The sequence below is a fragment of the Cryptomeria japonica genome, chromosome 10 (genome assembly GCF_030272615.1).
Source record: "Cryptomeria japonica chromosome 10, Sugi_1.0, whole genome shotgun sequence".
Lineage (NCBI taxonomy): Eukaryota > Viridiplantae > Streptophyta > Pinopsida > Cupressales > Cupressaceae > Cryptomeria > Cryptomeria japonica.
Window position 1 is genome coordinate 592438532 of NC_081414.1, and position 25052 is coordinate 592463583.

General features: G+C 35.4%; 1 protein-coding gene across 1 annotated transcript in view; it reads left to right on the top strand.

Moving 5' to 3' along the window:
- Positions 1-418: 418 nt before the first annotated feature.
- LOC131859086 (tabersonine 16-hydroxylase 1-like) overlaps positions 419-25052 on the top strand; it is a 111910-nt gene continuing 87276 nt past the window's right edge. Inside the window, exon 1 of the mRNA XM_059212614.1 lies at positions 419-772. Coding sequence (XP_059068597.1) covers positions 419-772 — 354 coding nt within the window. The remainder of the gene's footprint in view (positions 773-25052) is intronic.

Here is a 25052-nt window from a genome sequence, read left to right on the forward strand (position 1 = left end):
GAGATTGAAAATTATCTAATGAGGCGATGAACATTTTCTTCAAAAGAAGGGAGCAAGAAAAGGTGTAGAGAACTAGGATGGGGTTATGATAGAAATTCCACCAAACTACTATGGGCCGATGTAGCTAAGGTAGTTATGCATTATCTTACTCTTGGTGGTCAATTCTCTAGTCTTTTCAGCTACCATTTTACGATTGTGAATCATTTTCGCCATGACAAATATCTTTCTTCACCTTTTTATCTTTCCTCATCTTTGCATCATGTCGTTTCAGAGCTTCTTTGTAGGCAGAGATGAAACTCCAATCACCTTTGTTGTTGCAATTGTAGTGATGTTGTTGATTTTCTACATCTTTAGTAGGCAGAGAAGAAGATTATCCCAAGACCCATTTCCCTGGCCTATTGTGGGTAATCTCCTGCAGATGGGAGAGCTCATCCACAGTAGCTTTTATGACATTTCTAAGAAATATGGACCAATTGCATCCTTGAAAATGGGTTTTGTTACTATAATTGTGATTTCTTCTCCTGAGATGGCGAAAGAAATTTTGAAAACAAATTACTTATTCTATGACTTCAAGGATGTGGGATTCACTCCATACCGGCCTTATTGGAGACAGATGAAGAAACTCTTCATGGTGGAATTGTTGAATGCCAAAAGAATCGAGTCCATGAGATCAATGCGAGAGGAAGCGGTGTCTCTGGCCGTCCGATCAGTGTGGGAGAAGAGCCGCCATGGAACAGTTGCCGTCAATCTTAGCCAGATAATCGCATCCCTTGTAAGTTCGTAAATACTGAGAATCCTTTATGGCACCACATCTGACGATCAGGGTTTGGATAGCAATGACGATAAAATTAAGGAACTGTTATTAGAGGCCTCAATGGCTGTGGGAGTATTCAACATTGGAGACTTTATTCCCTAGCTTGACTGGATCGATTTTCAAGGTGTCAAGCGACGAATGAAGACAGTAAATAAGTATTTCGACCAAATGATGATAAAAATAATAGAACAACATAGACAGAGGAGAAGCTCAGGCTTGGGGAATCAGTAGCAGCCGCCCAATTCAAAGGATGCCATTGATGCTCTGTTGGATATGCAGGCCGCCGATTCCGTCACTATCACATATGATCACGTTAAGGTCATTGTATTTGTTGTTGGCATATGTGCAGAGCATGATGACATGATGATATTGTATGTTGTCATTGATGTCAATATGCTGAAGTATGAACCAATATATTGTAGTAAGCTAACTGGCAGTAGAACCAATATGATGATGTAAACCGGTATATGTGAAAAAGTGAAGTGGTATGTTTGTTCAGGGTGAACCGGTATGTTGGAATGAGAACTAGTATATGAAAGTTTTGTATCGGGGTTTCATTTGGCATGACTACCGGTTGGTAGTCTCAGCTTCAGGGTTTCCGGTTGATGCATTGCCTGTGTGATTCAACCGATGACATCTTGTGATGTGTTAACATTGTAATGAAAATCAGATCATGTTGCCACGTCAGCCTTGTGCGCGTGAAGGATTTCTTTGAGGATCTTGCATGAAGAAGATCGATCCTATCTACCTCGGGAATATGCGAAGTCTCTGTAAACAGTGGAGAGCGCGTGATGGGTTATCAGCTTCCTGAAGCGGCAAAGAATGAACATTGGAGAATGTCTTGAGATCTGTTCAGGACTGTTGTATTCAATGCAGTGTGATTAACGATCAGGATTGAACCGACTGAATTGTTAAACCTAAATGTTTAGGGTTTAGGGTTTATGCTACCGACCTATCTGTTTCCTATAAGGTCGTTGATGTTTTTCATTTTGAAGTTGTTGGCAAATGTTATGTGTATATTTAAGTGAAGAGATACTTGATTCTTGCTAGACCGGAGAAGTGTGTTGATACCTGCAGAGTATGATTGCAAAAGCAAAGGAGCTAAAGTGGATCTGCCTTGGCATTGTGTGTTGTTATGAGATCAGTGTATTACCTATTGACTTCTAACCATTTCAGCAGTTGGAAAATCCCTTAACTGGGTAGATTTAACAGGCTTTTGTGTAAATCCTTTAACAGGGTGACTCAATTCAATGAGTTTTTAAAATCCTCTTGCGAGGTAACCTCTAACAGGGTTTTAACCTTTAACCAGGTATTTAGCCATCCCTTAACCTGGTGATCCCTAGCAGGATCGGTTCCTAGCAGAACCTATTGTAAAAGTCTTTAACCGGACTAGGCTCCTAACAGAGCGAACTTCAAAAGAGTTCAAAGAAGAGCTTGTGGGTATTCATCCCCACCGTGGTTTTTCCTAGTTGGGTTTCCACATGAAAAATCAATGTGTCATGTGTGATGCTTTTCATGTGATGCTTTAATATTTTCTATCAAGTGGTAATGCAAGTCGATTCAATGATTTTAAGTATTTCTGATGTATTGCTTTCCTGAGCTTAAGGGTGAAGTGGAAATGAGATATTAGACTGTATAGAGAGCTAAGTGTTACCGATTTATGTGTTTCACAGTCTCACTATGTTTTATCGGTAGTGCCCTGATTTAGACCGGTGTTACTGTTTACTAGTTAAGTGCAGTCTTTGCAGTCAAACTGGTTGAAGAAAAGTTTTTGTATGTACTAATTCAACCCCCCTTGTTAGTACCAGTTTGGTACTTACAGTTCATCATTATTCATCATTTGTAAGTATAGTGCTTCGGAGTGTAGTTCTTTAAATTAATTAGTATAGATATTTTAAATACATTTATCTAATAATGTTAATTATTATTAAGAATAAATAGATTCTTTGAGATTGATATTTCTTCACATCTTTTAGATAGGTGTATTTAAGATATGTATGTTAGTAGTAACATATATAGTGTTAATTTATTTATTTAATATAAAAGATAGGAATTTTTGTGCATGTCATTGTAGAGTGAACCCATTGTAAATGTTCTTAATATTTAACTTTTTACAGAATGTTTTGTGGGTGCAATGGAAACGACGTCCACTACAATAGAGTGGACGGTGAGCTCGTTGATCCAAAATCCTCATGTGCTGAAGAAATTGCAAGTGGAAGTTGAAGCCATAGTAGGCAAAGAGAGGATCGTACAAGAAAGTGAACTCAAAGATATGGAATATCTTTTGTGTGTGCTAAATGAGATAGTAAGATTATATCCATGAGCACGTCCAAGGCTGCAAAGAATGCATAACCGTCATTCCTAGCGAGCCTCAATTTTTTATTTTTTTTTCTAATGTTCGATCAATTTGAAGAACTTTTAGCAAAATGTTGTGCTAGATTTCTATGTTTAGTATTTTTAAAATTTTCAAAAGCTTGAAATGAAAATAAGGGGAAAAGGCATACACAAAACCTCCAAATACAGTGTTCTCTATCCTTTCTAAATTCTAGCAGTCCACACAATAAAGAATGGAAAATCCAGACAAAACCCCTACACCAAATGCTATGCAAATGGAGTTAGAAACTCAGAAAATCCAAATTCGCACTTGAGATCAAAGCTATGTCTATGCAATAACTTCACGCATAGTTATGGCCAAAACCATTCTTGATCACTACTATGGACAGGAAATATTATGTCTACACAATGGAAATATTATGCCTATTATGAAATATATATCCAAACACAACAGACTTTGGAAGCAACTTTCTCCTATGTCTCTCAACACCTCTCTTTTTTCTCTTAAAAGATTTAGAGTAGTCTTCTATGTGTATTATGCATTCCATAAAGAACTCTCTATAATATATTCTTTTCAACTAATCTTTTCAAATTAACATCCTATATTTGAGGCAATGCACATACATTTTGTGCTGCCAAAATTTCTCCTCCAATGTCCACTATGAGAAATGTAAATATACATGATAAGAAATGTAAATATATTTACTCATCACTATATTATTTAATAAATGGGAAAAGCATAGTTCCATGGTGTTCATGGTGTTTAAGGATTGAGAGAACAGATTAGGATAATAGCTTTTAGTTAAGCAGCATTGCCCAACAATTGACAATTGTAAGCATTGGGAAATTCTGGTGAAACTATCAACAATTAGGCTACATGTATGGGCTAACTTCTTGTTCTCAACATAATGCACACAAATACATGAATCAATAGAAATATAAATACATCCAACAAATAAAGTAACATAGTTAAGAGTCCCTATCACCAGATAGGAGTGGACATCACTCCACTTATGTTTGCTCGAGAGTAAATTTATGCGGCAAATCATTATTTGTCAATGTATTTTATTATTTGAACATATATGCTTATGGATTTTATATAGATATTTTATCATCATCCAAATAGTTTAAACTTTGAACACCATGGTTTGTTCATAACCCATTGCAATCAGTATCCAAATTTGGCAACAGGCAATCTAAGAAAATGATATTGAGCTAGTGAATCTCAGGGTTCAAATGCTAATCCATGCTTACTAGAATACACTAGTTTAAAGCTCAAAGTGACTGTGAGGCCAATGGGGAAACTTATACATTACAAACTAATTGCAGGAGAAATCACCCTAACCATGCAAAACAGTACAATACAATAGTCTCATCTCTTAAATACCCAGAATGAGGACTCAAAGGAGATTTGAAAAGAAGATGAAAATGCAGTTGAATTCAAGGCATATTGAAGAACTTGTCTCTCAAATACCTAGCACCCATGCAAGTTTCAGTTACAGTTACAATCTTAGAACCAAACAACATGCAAACATATTGTTTATACATGTAAGATTAAAAATAAAAGTCCTATCAAAGTCTATCTTGATGTGATTCATTAGTGAATTTGACCAATTTTTGTACCACAAAGAAGTGTTGCACTCCAACAGTAGTCTGCGCTGTGAATTATATGTGAATGAAAGGGGTGAGCCTACGTTTAGGTCCTTGCCAGATTTCAAAGAATAGATACACATCAAACCTTGCGTCGAAGCTCAAATGAAGTCTGAAATGTGCATTCCAATCTATCCAAAGCTGTGTTTCAAAATACTACAGAGAAAATGCGAAAGAACTAATTTGAGCAATGAATTTTTGCGTAAAAGTGTAAGAGTACCTCTAATGAAACCTCCTCATTATCTAGTAGCTACCAATGTTTTCTTTCTCTCAACTTCAAATGATGTACAGGTCATTTGGAAATACAAGCAACAAATAGATTGTCTGGTTGAATAAAATATGAAAAAGAACTAATTTGAGCAATGAATGTTTGGATAAAAGTGTAACAACCAAACAAAGGTGACTAAGACACATGAGCCAAATAAAAACTTCAATATCAAATTTTTTTCAAAATTCAAGCTTCCGACATGCATAGCCTAAATTTGTACCTCGAATAGTCAACTTTGATCTTATCTTTGTAGAGCCCTGCTGCATTGCTAAGAGCTTGATATATAACTGGAATGGATTAAATATTCTCCTCATTGCTACCTTGACTAGAATTTATATTGGCATCTTCATACTATTTTGAAAGAATTGCTTGCAGGAATGATCCACACATTGCTTCAACAAGAGTTTCTTCAAACAATGCATCCTTCATGGCTAAATTCATAGGTTTATCATCACTACCCACAAGACGCTTCATACAATGCTCTTCTACAACAACATGTTTATTATAATCCAGGTTTAAAACATGCACCAAGCCTGATCTTGACCCAGAAGACACATTTAGAACTCTAGAAAAATCCTACGATTCATTTTCTTGACTCAAATTTCAATTGAGGGTACAAGTAGGAATTTGTACTGATGTTTCATTCGAGTTTCTTCAGCATATATCAAAGCTTGTGAAAGATGTGGACCTTGTAGGCCATTATTTGCCAGAATAAGTCCAGTGCCACAATTGGGACCCAAGTGGTGGTTTTCATTCCCTGAATCTAGGAATTCATCAAAGTAGAGGATACGAGCTACGCTAGACATTGATCCCTTTCTTTTACAAACCTTCTTAGAGCTGCTAGGTTTATCAAAGGGAACACAACAACTTCCATCAACATCAATTTTGAAACCCTCAAAAACATTTGAAAGAGGATTGTCAACAGTCTAGCCTAGACATCTTCGTAGAGTCCATCCTGCTGTGAGATGAATGATTTGGCTATTTGAAACTCTTTGATTTTTAGCCAATGCCAATAAATCCTTGGGACAATTTTTATAGTTGTTTTCGTGTTAGGACCCACAGGCAACTAAGAGGGGGGGGGGTGAATAAGTTGACTATTAATTTCAACCCAAATATAACTTAACCAAACTTAATGCATTATACCAGTAAACCAAACTTAATGCTGATAGATAGTTTAGTAGTTAACAATAGTACCGGTAAAGTTTAATGCATGAAACAGAAAGACAAATAACATACACAATACATAACACATTTATTTGTACTTGGAAACCATGTAAGGGGAAAAACCACGATGGGAAACCTTACCCACAATCAGATGATACTACTGCAGATTGTATGTGTGTACAAATGGGGTCTACACATGCACAAAGGCCAACTGCCTAGAGCTCACTGCTCAATCATAAAATGAGAGTCACACTAACTACAATTGGATGGTTAAATCCAATGATAATGTATTGCTCAGAATAGCATCTTCATATGCTGAATTCAGTATTGGTTAAGCTCTGATTGTCTTCCTCATACCTTCCTTGAATCTTCAAATGATGTCTGTGTGTATAGCTCTACTTATATTCACATATACCTAATTACAATCCTTTTTCCACTCCTTTTCTATATTTAATCTCAGAAATGAGATCTTACATATATACCAAAACCTAAGACCAAATGTGTAGGTCAGCTCACTAAGATATTACAATAAAATCAATTACAAATGAATCAATATGCAATGCATGATGTCGGATCAATGCATTTACAATAATAACCAATCAATAAAACATCTCCATAACGTGTTGTGTTGATCTGGAATAGATAATGCTTGCCAATCCATAACCTAGACCTATTTGCCGGTAACAACAAATATGCAAACTCGATTGTACCAATAATCAAATCACCAAAACCAAGTGTCCAAACAATGTCTTCGACATAACCAAGTAATCTCCAGATGATAACAGGTCATCCTCAGTGCCAGTGAACAATATAACCCATCGGTGAACTAAATACCAGTGATTGTGCATAAGTCACTAAACATGCCAATGAACATAACCAAAGATCTCCAAGTGTTGATAAGTGTTCTTAAGTGTTGACATCAATGACAAAAATGCAACACATCCATAATACCAACAATCTCCCCCTTTTGCATTGATGGCAACACAAGATGGAAAAAACCATCTAAGTGCCAAAGCAGAAATGCCAAAAACCAAAAACCAACAATCTCCCAAAGAGATCATCAAAATACAGATACAGAGAGTAACAATCTCTCCCCCAATGAATAATCTCTCCACAAAAGATAATGTTTTTTTTCCATAGATATCTCTCCCCCTTTGACATCAAATGCCAAAGCAATACAAGACCAAATAAAATCAGTTCATAGAACTTATTACAAATACCAATTGTTATAACCAAATTTATTCAATCTACTCCCCCTAAGAAGTATCTCTCCTTCATCAAAGCCAGAAAAATATTTCTATATTAATTCTGTTGGTCTGATGCCATGCTCCAACTATCTAAGTTTCTACCAGTGAGGGTATAACTCAAAGCGGCTCTCTTAGATATTCAAAATTTTCCTTAGGCAAAGGCTTAGTAAAGATATCTGCAATCTGCTCTTTAGTATTCACATAAACCAATTTCACTTCTTTTGCTTCAACATTCTCTTTTAGAAAATTAAATTTGATAGAAACATGTTTAGTTTTAGAGTGAAATAAAGGATTCTTTGATATATCAATTGCTGCCATATTATCACAATAAAGTATTATAGGTTCTTTGCACTTTACCTTTATGTCCTTCAACATTTGCTTAATCCATAATACCTGTGTACGATTAGTTGTTGCTGCAACATATTCTGATTCTATTGTTGATAGTGATGTACAACTTTATTTCTTGCCCAACCATGAAATTAGTCTGCTGCCAAGAAAAATTGCTAGTGGTCTTTTTTTGTCATCTACATCTCCTGCCCAATTTGCATCTATGTATGCACATAAATCAAAATTTTCATATTTAGGATACCATAAACCAAGATTTGTTGTGCCTTGTAGGTACTAGAAAATCCTTTTTACTACTGATTCATGATTTTCCTTAGGATTACTTTGAAATCTTGAAACAATACATACTACATTCATAATATCAGGTCTTGTTTGTGTCAAATACAATAAACCTCCTATCATAGATTTGTATCTTGTCTGATTAACAGGTGTTGATTTATCCTTCAATGATAGTTTGTCAGTTGTAGTCATACGTGTACTTACCGGTTTAGAGTTTTCCATGCCAAAATTCTTTAGTAATTCCTTCAACTAATTTGATTGATTTATGAATATACCTTTATCAGTCTATGAAATTTGCAATCCTATAAAGAATTTTATCTCCCTAATCATAGACATTTCAAATTCTTCCTACATCTTATTAGAAAAGTCTTTACACAATCCATCTTCTCCTCCAAAAATGATATCATCAACAAAAACTTCAATAACCATGATGTCATCATTAGTCACTTTGTAATATAAGTTGTTGTCAGCATTACCTTTAGCGTAACCAAGCTTCAAAAGATATTTGTCCAATATAGCATACCAAGCTCTAGGAGCTTGCTTCAATCCATATAAGGCTTTCCTTAACCTGCAAACCATATGTTTGTTATCTATCAAAGAAAATCCATCAATTTATTCAATGTAAACTTCCTCTTCAAGATCACCATTCAGAAATGAACATTTAACATCCATTTGATATACTTTATAGTTCTTGTGTGTTGCAAAAGCTAAGAATAATCTGGTTGCCTCAATTCTAGCTACTGGTGCAAAGGTTTCATTGTAATCAATTCCTTCTTTTTGTGCGTATCCCTTACACACTAATCTTTCTTTGTTTTTGATTACCTTACTATCTTCATTAAGTTTATTTCTGAATACCCATTTAGTTCCAATTACATTTTTGTTTTTAGGCCGGGGAACCAATGTCCATGTGTTATTCTTTTCAATTTGTTCTAATTCATCTTCCATAGCCTTAATCCAATGTTTATCTTCACATCCCTCATTAATAGTTGCTGGTTCAATTTGAGAAATTAGACATATCAAAGGCTTTATTGCTAATAATAGTAGAGAAATCAAAGGCTTTATTGCTGATTTTTTTTGCAATGTTATGTGGGAAAGAAATTTTGAAGAAAGAGGTATTACTATGAAATATTTAAACACAACATGGAGAGTGAGAAAAATGCCTAAATAGGGGTCAATATCTCATGGAGATCAAATGTTCTCATTGCGTATTTAGTGAATCACCTACATCTCTTTAGTGTGAACTAGCGAGCTATAAAACTACAAAAGAAGTCTAGGAAGACAGGATTTTTTTATTGTGCATAGAAGGGGTTGTGCATATGGAAAGCACATTATTTTAGATTTAAAGAATACTATAATATTAAGATCAGCTATATAAATAGTTTATTAGTGACTTGTTTCCAAGATTTATTCAACAAAGATTGGGCAAAGAAAGTGGAGGAACTCACTATTTAATTAAATTGCAAAAATAAGAAGCTTCCTATCCTTCACTTCATAAATATTAAATATCTTCTATTCTAGTTTAAATTTTTACTATTGATCAAAATTTTCTTGTAGTAACCATGGTACCAAGAGCTTGATCGACCAAGACAAATAAATTTTGAACCAACACATGAAAAGACATATTTAAAAATCCAACTAGTTCCCAATGTTGTATTTAACCTTACCCCATGTCGTATTTATTTTCTATCAAAGTTATGAAGAGAATGCATGGGCACTATAATAAAAAATGAGTTTCTGTAATCAAACATGAAATGTGAGATAATATTCTTTTCTACACACTTGACTAACAATGAGAAAATTATGTTCAACTCCCTTAATGTAAAGGACAGCCTTTGCCTTTTATTTTCCATCAATAATTATAGTTCTTTTTCGACATATTTGTGCAAATCCTTCATTACCAGACCTTACTGATCCTCCATTTCACTCTTAAGGATAATTAATTTTCTCTTATCATCTATCATGTGATTAGAACATCTACTATCAATTACCCAAGCATTTGGTTCCTATTTGGCATGGAGAGTAGTCCACACAATCATTGATTTTTCACTATTCTTAGTTTGTGGAGTACTGAATTCCTTACATTTTTAAGCATTACTTATTTTAGGGAGATGAGATTTTAATAGTCCATACTAAATTTATATAGTATACATTTGGATTGAGTTGTGTAGACCTTTCTTGCATCAACATTTCAAATCATGCTTCATGATTCATCATCAAGATGATAGAGCTACCTAAGTAAAGATGAATTGAATCACACTCTGTGTGGTACAGTCACAGTTAGGAGGGAACTCAATGAGATCTATCTGGACTGTGCAACAAGAGTAAAACACAATAGAAACAAGACAAGATGATGTAGGCAATGCAAAACTGATTGAATTATATCATGAAAACCAATTACAATCTTTCGGCAACATACATGCTACAAGATTCGACTCATTTTCCTGAACACATACATGCTCTAATTATAATATTGGTCAACTTCGGAACTCATAATCTCAAGATAGATCTTCTATGTTCTAAAAACTTGATTCTACAAGCTAATTACATTGATTTATATGATCTAGAGGGATCCGCGTTGGTCCAAGAAGAATCAAATGCCGATGAACAAATTGAAATGTGTAAAACCACCAGGTCAGCCTTCGCAAAAGAAAATCCTCTAGAAAATCCAAAGGATGAAGTGGGGACCAAAGGGAAAGTTGGCCACATGCCAAGGAATATTGGAATAATGAAATGAAGCTCTGTAAGCTGCAAAAAGGATCTGCAAGATTCACTAAAAGCCAAAATAGGTCCAAGCAGTTCCAGTATTCTAAGTCAGAAAACTATCTTAGATTCGGAAAGCAATAACTTCCCAAAATAAGATCCAATGTCCAGCGGACTTGGGGTAAAGGAGATAATCATGTCTAGAAGAAAAATCTAGCTCTGCAAGATAGGATCAGCAACTATAAGAAAATGCAAAAAGAAATGTTGAAACTGCAAAACAAACTGAAAATAAATGTTTTTGGTTGATGCAAGATTGCCAAGAACCAAGGATGCTCCTGCATCAGATATCCAGGGTTGTTGAAAAAGTGAGTCCCTCACTTTGCTGGGGTGAAAGGAAAATCAAGATGGTCTACCTCTGCCTAAGAAATCAATTATGAATCTTCAATTGGTATGTCCTTTCTTTTCACAAGATACTCTTTATAATGATAGCTCCGAGTGCTACAACCAATCCTATCATCCAAAATGTCTTTAATGTAATCTAGTTCCTTCTAGGCCATCTAATTCTCCAAGTTTACAATATTATCTTCACTAAATTCTGATTCATGATATTGATGTCGATCTACAATGTTGAATATAGGTGATATACCCAAACTATCCAATAAATCCACTTCATATGAATTTCCCCGAGATCTTACAAGGTACTCCAAAATTTCTCCTCTACAACCTATTATATGTTCCAATTAGAAATATATTTTTTTCTTACGTACACCATCATTTCATTCCCAACTTCAAATTCCTTATGCCTTCTCTTCTCATCTTCTTTCTCCTTATACTTGTTGTTTATATCCTCCAATTTTCGTTTCACTTTAACATGTAAGGCCTTCATATGATTTGCAAATTCTTCTTCTTCTTCTACACTTCTCTTATCTTCATTATTGATATCTTTCAATTCTGATATACCTCTAGGGTGCTCCGGTAACAATCTCAAAAGTTGTTCTTTTGATACTCATGTTTACTGAATTATTGTAGGCAAACTCAGCTTGTGAAAGAATCAAATCCCAACTTCCAGTCTTCTCTCCAACTAAGCATCTCAACAAATTTCCCAAACTCTGGTTTACTACCTATGTTTGTCCATCAGTCTATGGGTGGAAAGTAGAATTGAATTTCAAATACATCTTCATCTTCTCCCAAAGTATCCTCCAAAAATAACCAGCAAACTTAGTGTCTCTGTCTAAAACTATGCTCTTAGATAATCCATGCAATCTCACTACCTCCTTGAAAAATAAGTCAGCTACATGCACTACATCTGATGTCTTGTTACAAGGTATTAAATGAGCCATCTTCAAGAATCTATCCACCACCACAAATATAGAATCATTTCATCTTTGTGTCTTAGGTAGTCCAAGTATGAAATCCATGCTTATGTCCTTCCAAGGTTTCTCTAGACCTCTCAAATGCTTATGCAATCCCATATTATGATTACTACCTTTTCTAACCTGACAAACTCTATAGCTCTGCCAAAAGTAATGTTCACTCACCAATGCCACTATTTTGTCAATGCTAAAGTGTTTGTCTAATCCTTCACTATGCTTCTCCTTTATCAAATTCTCCCTCATAGAATGCTTAGGTATAGATAATTGAACTCCTCTGAATAACATCTCATCCTGAATGAAATAATCCAACCACTTACTTCTATCCATCATAACTGGTTCTCTACATGCTTTCCAAGGTTCTACAAAATATGGGTCATCATCATACAAGGCCTTCAACTCCTCAAATCCTAACACTATCACTCTCATCTCTACCAACAAATTCCTCCTTCTACTCAATGCATCAACAACTTTGTTTGACTTTCCACTTCTATGCTTCAACACAAAGGTGTAAATCTACAAGAACTCTACCCACCTCATATGTCTCTGATTCAACTTACTCTGACTATTCATATACTATAAAGCTTGATGATCGGTATACAACATAAACTCCTTAGGCAACAATTAATGTCTCAACTTCTTCAAGGTTTGCACTATGGCATTGAATTCATGATCATACACTAAATATTTCCTTCTTGCATCACTCAACTTTTCACTGAAATAAGCTATTTCTCTTCCTTCTTGACTTAAAACGACTCCATTTGTATTTCCACTTGCATCACAATCCACTTGACATACTTTGCTAAAATTTGGTAAAGCTAACACATGTTGCTTAGTCACCTTCTGCTTCAACAATTCAAAACTCTTATTTTCTCTAATTGTCCGTTTGAAATCCTTCATATCTCCTCTCATTGTTTCAGTCATAGGGCTACAAATTGAACTGAAATTTTTGATAAACTTATAGTAGAAACTAGCCAATCCATGAAATGTTACCTCTCCAATGCTTTCCTGTGTAAGCCATTCAAAAATTTCTTTTACCTTCTTAGGGTCCATCTTCAATCCACCCACAGATATTACAAATCCCAAATAGACTAATTCTTCCTTCATGAAACTACACTGCTTAAGATTTATTAGCAACTTCTCTTCTCTCAATCTCTACAAAACTTATCTTAGATGCAACATATGTTCTTCCTTTGTCTTACTAAAAATCAAAATGTCATCCAAATAGAAAATAACAGACTTACCCAAGAATTTTTTCAATACCTCATTCATCAATCTCATGAAAGTACTCGGTGCATCAGTCAACCCAAAAGGCATCACCAACCATTTATACAATCCTTCATTTGTCTTGAATGTTGTCTTCCATTTATCTCCTTCTCTAATCCTGATATGATGATATCCACTCTTCAAGTCTATCTTTGTGTAGTATTTGTCTCCAATCAAACAACTCATTATGCCATCCATCTTATGAAAAGGAAACTAGTACTTAACTGTGATCTTGTTTATTGCTCTAGAACTGGTACACATTCTCCATTCTCCATTCTTCTTAGGTGCTAACACAACTAGTACTACACAATGACTCATACTCTAATCAAACCTTTCTCTAACAATTCCAGCACTTGTCTATTCAACTCTTCATTTTCTGTTGGTAGCATCTGATATGTGGCTTTGTTAGGCAAACTAGCTATGGGAATAAGGTCCATGCAATGATTGATACTTCTTACAGGCAGTAATCCATCAAGCACATTATCTGAAATGATGTCTTCATACTCTGTTAGCAACTCCTTTATCTCCTCCTATTGTTCTTCTTCATGATTTGGATTCTCAGTCTTCTTAGGAACTAAAGAAAAACACACATTCTCATGTCTCATTCCATCCAGGAACTTACTTCCATCAACCAAACAAATTCTAACATTGGTACAAACTACACTTTTTCAAGGACTCCTCCAAGGGTAACAAGGTTTTCTTCATCCCATTTGCAACAGTAGTGTATATGTTCTTTCCCCTATCATGTATTGCTTGTCTATCATACTATCAAGATCTTCCCAACAAGATATGACACATATCCATAGGCCTAATATCACACAAAACTTCATGATAATTTTCAATTTTCAATTTCACCAAACATTGTCCACTTACTAATATCTTAAGATCATCTTCAATCCATGGTATCTGGTAAGGCTTAGGGTACTTCAATCCCAACTTCAACTTATTCACCATCTCCTTTGAAACAAGATTATCCAAACTTCCCCTATCAATAATGACTTTACAACACTTACCAGATACCTTACATCTAGTCTTGAACAAATTTCTCCTCTGTAAGGGCTCTTCATTCTCTCTGGTATGACACAAGGATCTCCCCATCATCAATAGTTCTCCATCTTCTAGTTTGTTAGCTGATCCAGTAGGGTCTTTTTCTACCAATGTCATTCCTCCAATGATTTTTGCCTTCCTTCATTCAGAAGTACGATGTCCTTCTCCTCTGCACTTAAAGCAAGATCCTCTAAATAGTCTCTTATCATGTCTTTTGTCATCTTTACCATAACCCTCATTTTGGTAGCTATCACATTCTCTTCTCCGCTAGAAATTTTTTTCATCCTTCTAGTACGAAATACCATCCTTGCTTACTTCATTGTTCTTATTATGATCTACACAGGTTACTCTTCCTCTAGAATATCCTCTTCCTCCTTGAAATCTTTCTCTGAAAAACCTTCCACCTCTACCTCTTTGTCTCTACTCATGTCTTCTGTTCAAATTCTCCTCTACTTTCAGGACATATTGGTAAGCTTCCTCAACACTCTGCAACTTGATCACACTGAGCTCATCTTGTATATACATCCACAACCCATTCAATTATCTTGCAACTTGTTCAATTTCATCATCAGTATGTCTGAATTTGATATTCAAATTGTAGAACGCTTTGGTCTCCTTCACACTAGATTCCTTCTACATTAGGTTTTGTAATTTTCAAAATAGATTCACTTGATAATTGGCTGGCATAAACTTCTATTTCAACTTGATAACCATCTGCTCCCATGATTTGATCTTCTCTTTATCTCTTCTTTGTCTATCAACTTGCAAACGTTCCCACCAAAGTGGTGCATGACCTTTCAACTTAGTACAAGCATATCTTACCTTCTTATCTTCCACAGTGCCTTAAAAATCAAAATACTTTTGCATCTCTGTGATCCAATCTAACAATTCATCCAAATCCAACCTACCATCATAATCCACAGAAGTAGAATTTTTTATGGTATTTGCTCTTTATAATGCTCTTATAAAACTTTCTTCATCTAGATCATTTGCTAGTGGATTTGCTACTTGTTCTTCTGATGCTTCTTCTTCATCATCTTCACTCACATATTTGACATGTCAACCTCTTCTCTGGGCCATTTCAACAGCTTTTAACTGGGCTACAATTCCTCTCAACATTTCCATCATAACAGGGTCTGCATTTCCACATGCTCCACCATTCCTATTTCCTCTTCACGCCATCTTCACGCTAGTCCTCTGCAGCTGCAAGTCAGATCCACAATTTGACACCCCACAACAAAGTATCCATGACAACGCAATCTTCGGATTAAAATCTCACTTTGATACCACTTGGTGCAGTGACGATTAGGAAGGACCTCAAAGAGATCTATCCAAACTGTGGAACATGAGTAAAACACAATAGGGACAAGACAAGATGATGGAAGCAATGTAGAAATTATTGAACTATATCATAAAAACCAATTACAATCTGCCAACAACATGCAGGCTACAAGATTTGACTTACTAGCCTTTAACATTTACATGCTCTATTTATAGTATTGGTCAACTCTGAACCTCTTAATCTGAAGATAGATCTTCTATGTTGTAAAAACTTGATTCTATAAGGGAAATTTCATTGATTTATATGATCTAGAGGGATGCATGTCGACCCAAGAAGAATAAAATACTGGTTAACAAAATGAAATGTGTAAAACCACCAGGTCGACCTCCGCCAAACAAAATCATCCAAAAAATACAAAGGATGAAGTATGGACCAAAGGGAAGGTCAACCACATGCCAAGGAATGTTGGAACAATAAACTGAATCTTTGCAAGGTATGGAAAGGATTTGCAAGATTTTCCAAAAGACAAAATAGGTCCACATGGGTCCTTATTTTCTAGGTCAGAAAACTGTCTTGGATTCCAAAAGGGATAACTTGCCATAAAAAGATCCAAACATCCTGTGGACTCGGGGTAAGGGAGATAATCATGTCCACAAGTAAAATCCATCTCCACAGGATCCGGTGAGAAAATATATGAAAACATAGAAGGAAATGCTAAAATGGTAAAATAGGAAACAAACTGAAAATAAATGTTTTTGGTGGATGCAAGATTGCCAAGAACTAGGGATGCTCCTGGATCACTATGATTCATTATTAGGATATCAGATCTGTAGTATAAAAGATGAATCACATCCATGATTCATCTTTTCTCCTACAACTCTATCATCTTGATGATGAATCATAGAGTGTGATTCAAAATGTTGATGCAAACAATTTATACACAACTTAATCCAAAAGAAGAATATATGAATTAATAATTTTGTCATCAACTTTCATAGGCATACATAGTGTATTATCATTTGAATCATCACAACCCTCATCCACAGATGAATAATCGGCCTATTTTAAATAAAATCTTTTTTGGAGCTTCTCTCTCTATATTTTTGTATCTTCTCTATTTTTATCTTCTATAAAAGTAAATTTAGAAGAAAATGACCAATTCTTCCACAATTAAAATATTTGAAAGGTAACTTACCATTGTATTTTCCAATGCCTTTCTTTAATCTTCTTAAAAAATTTACTTCAACTTCATCAAGGCCCTCATACTGATTAGAATCATATTTAGTCTTCTTATTGACTTTGAATGTAGTTTCCCTTTTAGGAGCAACCTCAGTAAAGTCTCCCATCTCAAAGGCAGACATAGAACAATATAATTGATCCACTATAAAATTATCCACATCTTTATATTCTTCAATAGAAAATACCTTAGGAAAATAAGACTTAGAAAAAAATCTAAGTACCTTTTTCGTAACTTCAACTTCTTTCAATTCAATACCAAGACCTTTGATACTAGTTTTTAGATCATTAACTAAGAGAAAAAATATAGCAATATTTTCATCTCGACACATCTTCAAATTATCAAACTTACACTTGAAATTTTGAAACTTGATTTACCTTACCTTATCATCTCCTTTGTAAATGCTATTTAGTATCTAGACCACATTTCTTTAGTAGTGTCATAGTGCATCACCTTCACAAATTCTAAATTTGTTGAGCCACTCATTATAGAATTCATTGCTTTGCCATTATTTTCACGTAACCTAATATCATCTACATCAACTAGAGGAGTAGGAATATACAACCATCTTTGACTAAGTTCCATACACCAAACCGTAAGGAGGTCAAATAACCTTCTAGTTTACATTTCCAAAAGGTGAAGTTTGTACATCAAACTTAGGTGCCTTGTGAGCTCCATCTTGCCTCATCCTATATATTTCCTCAAGTGGTTCAACTTCCACAAATGAGCTTAACTCTAATACCAACTGTTAGACACATACAAAAATTTAGAGGGGGGTGAATCATTCTTGAACATATGTTAGCAATTTAAACGTCAATTTAAATTTAATTTTAAACCTTAACTTGATTAGCAATAAAATATGAGCAATGAAAACACATGCACAAGAGAACACCAAATTTATGTTAAAAACCCAAGAAGGGAAAAACAACAGTAAGTGTTTAACTCACAAAACATAAACAATATTATGATTTGTTTTAGGGCTCACTGACCATAGATGGTCACTACTCTGGAAGGATTTGTAGACTAAGGATCACTTCATCTATGTAAGATTAAAATGACATTGAAGAGAGATTCACTATATTCAAGAAAGATACATGAATACATGAGTTACATTGAATAACCCTTCAACAACATTGCATCCAACAATATCATCTAGATGTAGCTTATCTTGACTCGCTATCTCAAGAAACCATTAGGCACTTCAACTGCAATACTTCCACCACACACACTCACAACTTAACATTTGCATATTCCACATTTTATTGTTATCCACACTTATTATAATTAAATTTATCTTCCTTATATACCATCCACATCATCTTAAAATATTAAATAGGTCAATCATTACAAGGGAAAATAAGTGATTCCACAATGTTGGCCATAAAACATAATTAAGATGAAAGAAGCCTTATCAAGGAGATAGAGACGAACAAAGAAAACTTAACACATCATCAAATATAGTCCCAAACATCAAACATGGTGGTGCACATCCTCCTACATCAATAATAAGATAATGTTTAGCAAAAACATACAAAATATAACCAGCCGGCCCAAAAAAAATTCCTCAAATTCAATTCTCACAAAGAGAATCCCCAAAATCCATATTAGGACCCAAACACAATTTAACACATCTTTCAATGCTAGCAGATACCCCAAAAGATGCACTACAAACAAGAGAACGAGGCCTATTAGTCAGACAACTACCAATTACCCAGAGAAACAACACAAGAACACATGTGACACCAAATAGACTATCTAACAACATGTGGATCACATAGAGGCATTCCATTAACCCTCAACAACATCGTCATATATTTTTGCTATACTATTAAGTCAAAACTAGTTGGAAAAATGAAACTGATACAAAGTTCATTATTACTAGAGTTTCAAGAGACACATCATGAGAGAAACGTTGATAGACTCGCTTCCAAAAATGTCATCACTTGAAATCTAAACTGATAAACTACACAAACATTATAAGCATATCCTCAAAGCCACATTAAAAGGAACATCAATATGGAGTGTTGCAAAGCATTCTCTAGATGAGGCATGTAACTAGTTAACACACTACTAACATAATACCATCACTAGAAACATCATCTACAACACAAACATCCTATAAAATATAGGTGTATAAGGCCCACATATCATAGGTATTATATAAATGACCACAAGACCATATCTATGAATGTAGAGGATTGTAAAGCATTCTTCTAGTTTGTCTTCTACAATTTTACTCTTAGTCAACTTCCAAACATTATAATATCATTTCCTTCGCTTAGAATAAATAAGAGAGGTACTACATCAACGTAAGATCATCCTAAAAACATAACTTCATCATCATGCTTGTATCCTCATCTTAATACCTCTATGCACTTCCCTCTATTCTTAGATCTATATATTGACTTGTACCCAATTCTCTCTCTCTCTCTCTCTCTCTCTCTCTCTCTCTCTCTCTCTCTCTCTCCCTCTTCCTTCCTTTATACTTACCACTCCCACTTCTACCCCTCTTTCCTAATTAATCTCTCTCTCCCCCTTTGTCCATCTCTTTTGATGCTCTCTCTCACTTTATTGATAATTTATTCTATCCCTTCCCCATAATTACCTACTTTCTATCTCTCGCACTCCATTGGAGTCATTGGGATCAAATTAGTTTGAGTTCCAAAGTGGATTGACAAGACAAATTTTGAAGATCTAAAACATGTCCTATTGGCAAAAAATAGTCAAGATGATATGGCCAATGCTGATAGCAAGTTTGTGGACAAGACATATTTAATAAAGAGTGAGGTGAAATATATGTAGATGTAGATAGAGTTCAAAAAGAAACTATCAATTACTTTCCTATTTCCATGATTGTACTTGAACTTGCACTCAAAGAGCAAACAATTTTAAATAAAAAGAGAGTCGAGATTGAACATTCAAAATTTATTTAAATATAATTAATATTGTCACTATAATATAGTGATCTACCTTTATTCTTCTCAAAACCTTAAAATTAAGTCTCTCCAAATCCCCCCTTTAATTAATTAATTGATCCAGGTGATTCCTACAAATCACCTTTTCTTAATCCATCATTAACCTAATTAATTATTCTAGAAGCACCCCTAATCTCACTTATCATTATTCTTCTAATTTTTAATTCCCTCCACTCATTCTCTCTCCTAGTCATATACTCCAATAAATCCCACCTAATCATTCTTCTAATCCCTCTCCTAATGAGTTTCGAGTGGATAATCCTCATGATTAGCCACAAAGTCAACTCCTTGTCCCCTCACTCACCCACCTTCCTTAAATTCCCTTTTCCTAGGTGAATGTGAGATTTTTAAAATCTCACATTCCTCTAGGTATCCCTTCATCCAAGGAATTTTTAATTCCTTTATATTCCTCTAATCCCTATGAGAATTATTTTAAGAAATTTTTAATTCCTTCTCCTCATCACTCAAGGAATATTTTATTCCTTTTCTCTTCACTAGGTGCATTGAGAAGCCTTCCCAATGAACCTTGAGGAGTGTGGAGACAAGAAATGCCTAAGGCATATCTCTTGGACTCCACACTTGTCTTGTCATCTCCCCTTGGACCATGTGTGGATTCACATGCAATCGTCACCCTCCATTTTGGATTAATCATAGCCCTTCATTTCCTCCGCTCATCTTCTATAAATTGGAGACTCCAATCCCTCATTTCACATCTCCAAGTTATGCAAGTTCATGATGTCAATTTGAGCCTAGAAAATTATCCAAGTATCCAAACTCCAGCCAAATTTTCATTCACCTATCACTTAGTCAATTTCCCAGCCATTCCATCTCATCATCCAATATCTTGTGCACAATCTTGGAGAGCCAACTACATCAAACAAAGGAGCACATCCAATCAGGTTGAAGACAAGGGTGCAAGTTCAACCTCATCAAGCTCAATCTGAAGGAGAAGGAGAAGATACAAGGGATAATGGTCTTTTGATGTTTTTAATGTTTTATTGCATTTGATCATTATTTCCTCTTTCCATCTTTCCCCCTCTTCATTTTGGCATGTCTGGTGGGACCCACGTCCCTAAATTTAACCCTTTTTGGAGGTTTTTTAATTTTTTGGTTGGAAGTACCAGAATAGTGTGAGCGACTTCAAATCAGCATGAGCGCTTCGGATTCAGTGCAACTAATAGTTCCTTTGGTGTGAGTGCATGCGCTTTGGTGGGTAGGTCTCAAATTTTAAATTTCTAACCCACCTATTTTGCAGTCTGCAGATTAGCATGACCGCATTGGTGAAACATAATCCTCCTTCTATTTTAAACTTGCACATTTTTACCCTTTCTATTATTTTCATAATTCAAAAACACCTAAAAATTTTAAATATCTCATACAAAACACAAAATTTTTAGAAATCTAGTCGTTTTTATCTAGTTTACTTTCATTTCTTTTCAGGACCCTCGAGTCAGCGTGAGCACTTGCCTCAGATTCCCGACCCTTTTTTTAAAAAGAAATGAATTTCAAATCTCTGTTTTGTCTTTACTAACCTATTTCAATGCGATAGGGAACAAAACAACGCGACCGCTCAGGTATATTCTACAGTTTTTTTTTCTGTACTTTTTAGCATTTTTGTTTTTTTATTTTGGCCCCACTTTAGCATGTACGCAAGCATTTGAGTGTCTGCAAAGGTGCTTCAGTGCGTCTGTCTATAGAACAATGCGAGCATTTTTTTTGTAGACCTATCTTTTAATCAGATTTTGTGAGTTTTTGAAGGTTTTTCTGAGTGGTTGAAGGCATTACTTGAGACAAATAACTTGTGGTTTTTGTAGGAGGTTGGCCAAAGACTCCGCTTTTCAATGATTTCATTGATTAAACTTTAATAACTACTAACATGCTTGTTTTGTAGGTTACCAAGGAAGTACAAGCAAATTTTGTGTCTTTATTTTCTATCTTAAGCACCTAGATTTAATTAGGGGATAAAAAGAACATTTGTTTGAGGTGTTTGAGAAAAGTGTGAAAGTAGAGAGTATGCTCTTGTCTATCTAGACAATAAAAAATACAGAACTTTGGCACTTTTCTAGCTTGTTGCGTGCTTTCCCTTAGTGGGCCTACACCCCCCAATTCGTTTAGGAATTGATTAAAGGGGAATGAACCAAGTCAATACAGTCGGACCTAGGTATTTGGACTCACTATAATAAATAGGCCACTTGAGACCAAAGTTTCAGAGGACGGAGCTATTTGAGAGCTCACTCTCATATTGGGCATTTTGTAGGGCCTTTAGGTCTCAAGCATGCTTGCATGACTACATCTTTCTTGGTACTTTGTAGGGCTATAGGCCTTAATCAATCTTATGTGACTACAAGGAGAAGTCTTCGAATGGAAATCCTTATTAAGAACTCTAGGATTAGAGACCACCCGGTTCACCTCTGAAAGGTGGATAATCTTTGTGCAAGGGAGATAGTAACTCCCCCAAGAGACTTGCCATATCGTTCCCCCATTAGTGCTTGGAGTCGGCTAATACAGCATTGGGAATCCATTGTGTGAGACCTAATGGTCATATTTTGATTAGCTATTGGGTGTGTACCTGAGTCGGTAAGCAAAGGTTTTCCTCCTCAACCAATTTCCTAGGGTAGCATCATATGCTTGATGTGCTTATTTGAATTAATGGCCAAAGTGTTTTCTTTGTCTTCTTTCCAAGAGTAGAATTAGTCAAAATCCTAGTCATTATCATCAAAATCAATTATATTCCATTTCATATTCAAGTCATACCCAAATCATGCCCTAGTCATACAAAAATTTTGAACCAACATTAATCAAGTCCAATTCATAACAAACTCAAGTCTTCCAAACAAGTCCAAACTACGTCGAAACTTCGTCCACCTCATGTTTCATAAGCCCAAGTTGTATAAGCATCCCAAGAAGTCAATATACCAACCAATCAAGAAGAATAAGCTCACACAACACAACTCATTAGACGTCAGAATTTTTGGTACACCAATCGTAAAATCTTGCTTAAACATAGGACCTTTTTGTACCATTACCACAATTACATCCATGGCCATAGCAATGAGTTTGATGCTAGTGATGAATTAAGAGTTTGTGCCCTCCATGAAGGTTCAGGTTTGACTTTGAACACCAACTATCATCAGAATTAGGGTGATCGCATCCCTTCATACAACTTGCCACCCGAACTAGTCATCTATTGAGTCATGTTCATACAAAGAATAGTCTAGTCATCAAATTTCTTCTAATCATCACTATCACCTCTCTTTGATCAATCATCCTCAATCTTTCCTAAGGACTTAGCACATGAACCAATTTTCAATCAGTCATCTTTAATCAAATCAATCCTCAATCAACCATCTTCAATCAATCATCCTTTAATCCAATTACCTCACGTTAAGGTTTTATGCCTTGTGAAGTTTTATTTAGACCTCATCTTTAATCAATCAATCATATGGCTTTTGTTCTTGAAGAAGAATTCTCTCCAAGTACCTTCACCCTATCCTTTGAGTTGATCAAGACTCTTATCTCACATCTTTATTTTCCTTGGGAGAATTAGTCAATCCTTAGTAGAACAAAGACTTTGATCATTATCCTAAGGTCTAAATTTTACCCAACTTGGTCATTACCTTGCTTGTGGTTTCATCAACATGCCCCACCTAAAATCCTCATTCAAGGACTAAGGTGTAATCTTAATCAAACCCGTGTCGTAATCTAAGGACTCTATCAATCAATCAAATCTAATTTCATCAAACCCAAATTAAATCCAAGATCTCTGCTAAGTCCTTTCATCAAATCTTTTTCCTCTAATCAATCTTTCTAAAGCTATTCTTGTATGGTCACAGCTTGATATCAAAAGAAAAAGATGGTCGAACAACAATATGGCATGCTAGACATTACTATCCTATATCAAGACTCTACATAATATCTTACACAAAGTGTGCAACCCAGCATCCAAAATCAACCACAAGAGGACCCGAATATGGTTCATCAAGATGAACTCTCTTCGGAAGTGCGAACATTTGAAGAAGACACTTATAATCAAGAAATGATGGAGAAATTTATCTGACATAATCCTAATGCTCTTCTAAAGACTGTTATTGAAAATGGAGCTCGCCTTCCCCCCGATTTTGATAGATCTATTCTTGATCAACAAACACAAGGAGACCTTGCCTCTACTCATATCATCACACCTATTATTCAACCTCAATCAATTATGCCCCCACCCATGACATTTGTCCCTATGGTCTCCATTCCACCTTCATCCTTCTTAGCATCTATGCCAATATCCAATCCGATCTTGTCTATTCTCCAACATGCTTCTATGCCATCTTCTTCTACCCAACCATACGTTTTTATTTCAAAATCCTCCATTCCTCTCAACCATGTTGCTAACTTCATTTGAGCTTTGCTTCCTCCTGTCACAACAAATTGCAAGTTGCAACCAATTTTCACTCAAGTCCCCGTGACATCAGTCATCACATCTCACATCCTCATTTCCTTGTCTTATCAATACATTAGTGGTGGTGGTACACCTTCCATGACTCATCTAATTCTAGGGGCAAACACAATTCATCATGTCCAAAATCCACAAGAAGACATCATTAAGGAAATCCACATTCTCAAAAACATGAAGGAAGGGACCAACAAAATAAAACCTTACTCATTTAGGGAATGTTTTCCTTGTCCTTATGACCCATCTATATCAGTTGCACCATATCCATTAGGGTTTGAGATGCCTAAGTTCACAAAGTATGAGGGAAAAGGGGACCCCCGAGACCATGCTCATGAGTTTCACATCTTATGCCAATAACTCTCCTATAGTGACTTATACCTTCGAAGTCTCTTCCCTAAGACTCTCACAGGAGATGCTCTTGCATGGTTCTCATCCTTACCTCGAGGTTCTACCACTTCCTTCCTAGATTTAGTAGGAAATTTTGGGGCCCACTATGCCTACAACATTATTAATGATGTTTCCATGATGGACCTTTGTAACACAAAACAAAGGTCTGGAGAGACTTTTGCTAACTTCTTGCAAACATGGCAACATCTCATCAAGAAATTCCAGTGGGACATGCCAAAACAA